The 6,000-nt window shown below is 47.8% G+C and overlaps 1 protein-coding gene across 3 annotated transcripts in view; it reads left to right on the top strand.

The window, feature by feature from the left end:
* The first annotated feature begins 1,105 nt into the window (after positions 1–1,105).
* Positions 1,106–6,000, top strand: part of LOC119433470 (ERI1 exoribonuclease 3) — a 55,107-nt gene continuing 50,212 nt past the window's right edge. For 2 of the 3 annotated variants that reach the window (XM_049659126.1, XM_049659129.1), the window contains exons 1-3: positions 1,106–1,191; positions 1,678–1,788; positions 1,861–2,011. In XM_049659126.1, the coding sequence (XP_049515083.1) occupies positions 1,703–1,788; positions 1,861–2,011 (237 nt within the window). In that variant the 5' untranslated portion in view covers positions 1,106–1,191; positions 1,678–1,702. The remainder of the gene's footprint in view (positions 1,192–1,677; positions 1,789–1,860; positions 2,012–6,000) is intronic. The other variant, XM_049659127.1, reaches the window with a different exon arrangement.

Below are 6,000 nucleotides of genomic sequence, written 5' to 3'. Positions count from 1 at the left end.
GGATTTAGTCGCTCCCCTAAAGCGCCACAAAGTACCTAGTGTGTCACGTGATTAGGGAGGTTCTTTTTCTGTGTTGTGGGCGACGGCGCGGTACATTCAACTCTCAGTTAAGCAGAATTATACCATGCAAGAAAGTGCTTCTTCTTCACTTTTTGTGCTGATCTAACAGCTCCAAAAAGATAACAATTACGTTTATAGATATCGAAGCATTTTGAAGCACTGCCAACAACGAAATACGAAGGGGCGTCTGCCAAGGTGTAAACAAGTGAGGCCAGTGAGCGCGCGCTGTCGCGCGTATTTGTGGATGCCATGGAGGAAGGAAACAAAACAGGAGAGGCCCTGACGTCACTTTTTTGAAGCCGGAAGTGCAGCCATGTTGGTGTGCCACCTCTCTTTGCGCCTCCAATCAGGGGTTCTGCAGCTCGCCGGAGCAGATGGGCGCGAACTTTGAACTTGCGGCCGGAAGTGTGTGCTGCCGACGCGCGTCAAAACAAAGCTTACGACACTTCTGTAGCAGGTTTAGTGAAGCAGACGCGCTCCTATGTTTTTCCGTGGCACGTTGAAGAAGACGACGAAGACCCGCGCCGTGATTGCTTGAGTGTATCTATTGCTGGCCGACACTCACACTCACAGACCCAAAACACAGCTTTCAAGCTTACGCACCACACTCCAAAGTCAGCTTTTCTCGCGAACAAAAGGTGCTGCGGGAAAGACACCGGCGGAAAAATCTTATCTCACTTTTCAGAGAGACCGAGAGCAGCAGCGAAGCTTCAGGAGCGCGGTTGTCATGGCAACGTTGACATTTGGGGTACCCATCCCAGTGCTCCTTTGCGAAAAACAGCACGTGACTTCCGCCACACCTTCTCCAATACGCTCGTGCTGGCCAGGGCCTCTCCTGGGGTTTCCTTCCTCCATGGTGGATGCAAACCGCCAATTAAAACCGCCATTCCTCGCTAGGCGCGGCAACCGCAAGGCCCGTAGACGCGAGCTTATGCGCGTCCGCAAGCGTACGTTTTAGTTCCAGTTCGCTCACAGCGCCCTCGCACAATTTTTCCACACGCGGCGCCTCAGCGGGAGAGCGCTGTTTGCCCACTCGACTAGTGTACTTTTCTAGTACGCTGGAAGTTGGAACTCGACCGTGCACTCGACCATTATTGTCTACGTCTTTTGGACACCACTGATTGAGGCTCGGTAAATAATATATATATATATTTTAATAATCTCTCGTACTCATTGTATTTTGGTATGTTTGCTGCTCTAGAGGAGCTTCCGGAATATGGCAGTCGTGCTGGAAAAGGCTGGAAGTAAAGCTCATTCATACCGCTCTCGTCTGCTGCATAGGGGGGCGTTTGGGCTTCAGCTGAAACTAGCAAGCCGCAGGCACAAACAGCGCAAACTTCGAAGCCTTTCATTCTGTCGATGGACATCCATGCATGCCAGTAACCCCCCCTTTTGTTTAACCCCTTTTCTTTCCTTACGAATTTGAGTGCTGCAACTAAGATGTAAGACGCGCAATCGTCTGCACACTCGCAAAAAGCGCATTTTTTTGACAATTTCCCGTGAAGAAATCGAAATTAGTGCTGTTTAGATGGTATTGGCAAACTGTCAACCCTGGCAGAGATCCTGGGTGCGCTACTGATGCATGCTACCATGCTATCCAGGCACCATCTGTTGCAGGTCTGCTGTTGTGTGTGTGAAACGAATGGCCCTACGGTGTGCTGCCACCCGGTACGCATCGCTTTTGTTCCAAAAGACCGTGCACGCGGCCCGGAGGTCCGACGGCAGCAGGTCAGTGCCTCGCCTTTCATCGCCCGGATGCGGTTGTTCCAATTGGAAGTACAATGATGCACGATTCCGTAGGTGCCTATTGCCGGCGAGACAAATGTCCCGTCTGGCGTCGCCAACGTACCTCTCGGCTGCCGCTACACTGCCCCAGCAGGCCTTCGATTACTTTCTGGTGTTGGACTTTGAGGCAACCTGCAGCGCGGAGAAAGGAATTCCAACACCACAGGTGCGCGTAATCAACTTTAGCTGTGCACTAGGGCACCACTGAAAGCCTTTCCAGAAGCATTTTTCAGTGGTTTTCCGGGTCGCGCCATGAACATGCGTCAGCAAATGTCGTCTGATGAGAAGCAGGATGCAGCACCTCGTGAACTGCAATCGAACGTACCTTTAGAGGTACGTTCGATTCGCCTGCACCGCATGAACCAGTTCACGAGGTGCTGCACCTTGCCATTCGTTTCAGCGGTGCAGCAATGGCGCCTGCTGAATCACGCCGTTCGTTTTAAAAGGTGCAGGGCTGGTTCATGATTTTGCTGCACCCACTCCGCTGTTGGTGCCGCCTTGGTGCAGGCGTACAGGTGCGCGGCAGCAGCACAGCAGACGACACAGCACATGGGTGCGAGCGCCGTTAAAACCCCGCTTATGCACGTCTGATGTGTCTACGCAAGTGTGGTGTGTATTTACGCCCCAGAATTCGATCATATCTGCAGTTCAGGACCTCTCAAACTTACGCACTCCGTGCACATTAGTCGGACATAACGCCTGTACCGCGTCTGCACCTTGGCATTCGTTTTGAGTGTCGCGCTGTGCCTGCACCACAGAAATCAAGCTGCACAATTTCTGAACTTCTCGTGAACCACCGTGAACTGGTTCACAGTGGTGCAGACGAATCAAATGGACCTAACTTAAAGGTCTAATGGTGCTGGCGGTTGTTGGTTGTCGTATGTGTATACATGCAAGAGCAGTAAACTAGCTTGAGCCCGTGGCTGAATACGAATAGCAGTTTCTTGAATTATATATAAGTGTCCTTCCTGATACCACGTAGTCTGTCAAAACCAGACCTTGGTTGAGCGAGCAGCTGTCGCCAAGGAGACTGGCGGGCTCCTTCTCGCTTGTGCTGCTGGAGCCAATCGGTGACAGCCAAAGTGGACAGTCCACTCGGTGGACTCTTGCAGAATACCCCTGCTGCTCAGAAAAAGAAAAGCGCAAAGAGAAACGGAAACCAAAAAACAGCAGCATTTAGTTCAGTTTGCCCGTTGATTGTAATTCCATGCTACGACAATGACACAGACAAGATGTAGTGCCACTGATCGTCAGAAACCCCAAAACATGTGCATCTTCTTATTTCATGAAGGGCACCTATGGTCTCAAGCTAATATTGTCTTTCAATATGCTCCCAAACAGTTTGCTATCATGTCTCGCATTGGGTGTGCAATCGGCCATGCCATTGCTCATGGGTTGCATGCTATAAGCATGCACAGGTGCGGCTTGTACTACTAAACGCACCGGCCCGCCTTCAGCATCCTTCCGGCATCACTGCGCACTCCCTCCGGACCCTTAACCCACCAACGAGCTTTGGGAGAGAGCCTTGGCCAGCCTCGACCTCGAGGATCAGCAACAGCTGATCGTGAGGGCCCAGGTCGCGGCCCAAAACTCTCCAAACCTAGATTTATATAATAAAGATGTTTATCCTTTCTCTCCTTCTTTGCACAAAGACAATGAAGAACTCATGCAAGCATGTGCAATGGTTGTGTGTGCTTGCATCGGCCTCGTTTCTGTGCCCCCCTCTTCGAGCATACGCACTCTAAAGTTGCTACTCTCAAAACTCCACTCGTATAATTCGGTTGTAAGACACCACTGGTATAATTGGAGACAGCAGTTGTGCAAAAAATAACATATTGGCTTTCAACTCACAGTTTCTGTATTTCAGTCAAGCATTTGCATCTTCAATGAATGCTGTGTACGTACTTCAGAGTGACCTTGCCTCACATTAAGAACCAACCTAAACATACCATAAAAGCATTGCTTCGTTTGAATGCCAACATTGCCTTGGGTCTGTGCAATTTTATAATGTAGGTAGTGAAACGTTAAGATATTGTCAAAACATAAAAATTTTAGTATGAATGCAGTTGCTTTTATAGCAGTACATAGAAAATTTCATTTGGCTGCACTCATGTGTGTGACAGCCATAACAATAACAGCAACAGTGTGAGCCAATTGACACCTGCACTTCCTGGGTATCAAAACTGATTCATAGAAACAAGTGTTACGCTAAATTGGGGCACTATGACACTTGCCAGTATTTTTTTCTAGGGTTTGGACCCTCATTTAATGTAAAAAAAAATGACAAGTCGAAAATGTCATGTCATTGCTCCTTTAGAGGCCTCATTGCAAATTTTGCTTTAAACTACAAGTTGTAAGCCGCCGTATTGGGAGCGTTAGGCTGAAATAATTTTTCATATCTGTTGATTATTGGAAGAATAAAACGGAATTGGAACTGTCCTGTTACCATGCCGCCAGGAAACGAGCATCACTGTCAATAGAGAGACTCTCCCTCTTTTCCTCGAAGCAGCATTCTTTCCTTGCCTTTGCTCATACCCGAGCCGAAGGACCACAGCATGCTCATGTGATGAGCCTCGTCTCCTTTTCTTAAGAAGTGCAGTGTTTCTTTGCGAACCTCATCGGGTTTCGTGACCGTGCCTGCGGCGTGGCTGTTCCCTTGTCGAATAGGCCAACTAATCACAGCGGAGCACGTGCGCCGCTGGGTTCCTTGCAGCACCACCAGATGGCACTCACTTTTGCGCATTAGCGGCTGCGCCGGCTGTGTGGGGGAAAGAAAAAGAGATCCAGAAAGCTCGCCTTCGCACATCCTCGGCTGCACGATAATAAGGAAGTAAACACTTCCTGCAGAAAGAATAGATTCGAATTACGCTACGTATGTATGCGCATGCTGCCTCTGAAACCATGATTCGTTCAAGGCATCCATCATACTTACTAGTAGTCAGTAGCTCTGCTTAACAAAAGGCTCGGTATAATTTGTGTGTGCCCCGCTTGTGTGTGTATGTCTGGAGTTGACTGAAGTCACGTGTCATGGTTGGGGACATTTCAAGTAGTGCGTCTTGTGTGGAGGCATTTGTGCATGTGACCTTGATTCTCGTTTGAAGCACGGCTCCCTTAAGAGAAAGAGTGCCTTGTGTTTGGAATTTCAACCGTTTTCGTGCCAAACAGCGGTTTTTTTAATTTGCAGACACGCACACCACCTTGTGATCTATGTGTCCCACTTGTTTGTTTGCAATGCCCAGACCTGGGGAGGGGCCCTTTAAGATTTGCATAAATATGCAACACAGTCTATTTGTTTCGTTAGAATGAAAACATTGATGGGAGTTTGTCACCCATGCATCCCATGAAGTGTTGATAAAGTTTAGTTCAGTAGTGGTTGAGGGCGGCTGAACTTGGTGTGCTTTGCGGCATTGTATCTATTATAAGTGTGAAAGTATGAAAAAAAAGGACAAAGCACTCTTTGCACTCGCACAAAGAAACAAGTGAAAGAATTGTTTTTTGCGCTTTGCAAGGGAACAGAAAATGCAACTCTAGGTATTTGATTTTTGACTATGTGCCTTCATCTACATTTTTGGCACAACGACTGGGACGCAGAAAGGCACATTAGACAACACACAGTGCTAACTTCCAATAACAGTTTTATTTCTAGTTTTCATAGCTAGGCTTATACCCCTCAAAATGTCCCAGGACAAATGTCATTGGACACGTGTACACTGGTGGGTAAATAAACAAAAGCGGAGAAACCGCAAGCAGACATTTTTGAGGCCGCACTGATTATAGAAGCTATCCGTCCAATGTGTGCGAACATATTCAAGCTTTCTGTATTGATAATGAAATCGATGGTTTACTGATACATGCGGCACCAAATGCTGCTATGTTTCTAGCTTCCATAATAAAGCGATTCATTTGCACTTGCTTTGACTGATAATTTTTATTTTAATCTGGGTTGGCAGTTGCATCTCTATTAATGGAGGGCAAGGACACCACCAGCCTCCACATTGTTTACTTTGTTAATGTGCTCCCATGACCTGTCAGTTGTGCATATACCGGTTTGTGCAATGCAGTTTTTTCCATAAGTGAGGGTAATACGGTATACAGTCGAACCCACCTATAAGGATCCCAGATAAAACAATCTATCGGTTATAATGACCACATCTC

Source organism: Dermacentor silvarum, chromosome 11 (genome assembly GCF_013339745.2).
Source record: "Dermacentor silvarum isolate Dsil-2018 chromosome 11, BIME_Dsil_1.4, whole genome shotgun sequence".
In the NCBI taxonomy this organism is placed as follows: domain Eukaryota; kingdom Metazoa; phylum Arthropoda; class Arachnida; order Ixodida; family Ixodidae; genus Dermacentor; species Dermacentor silvarum.
Note: the sequence above shows the minus strand (reverse complement) of the source record. Positions and strands in the feature narration are given on the sequence as shown.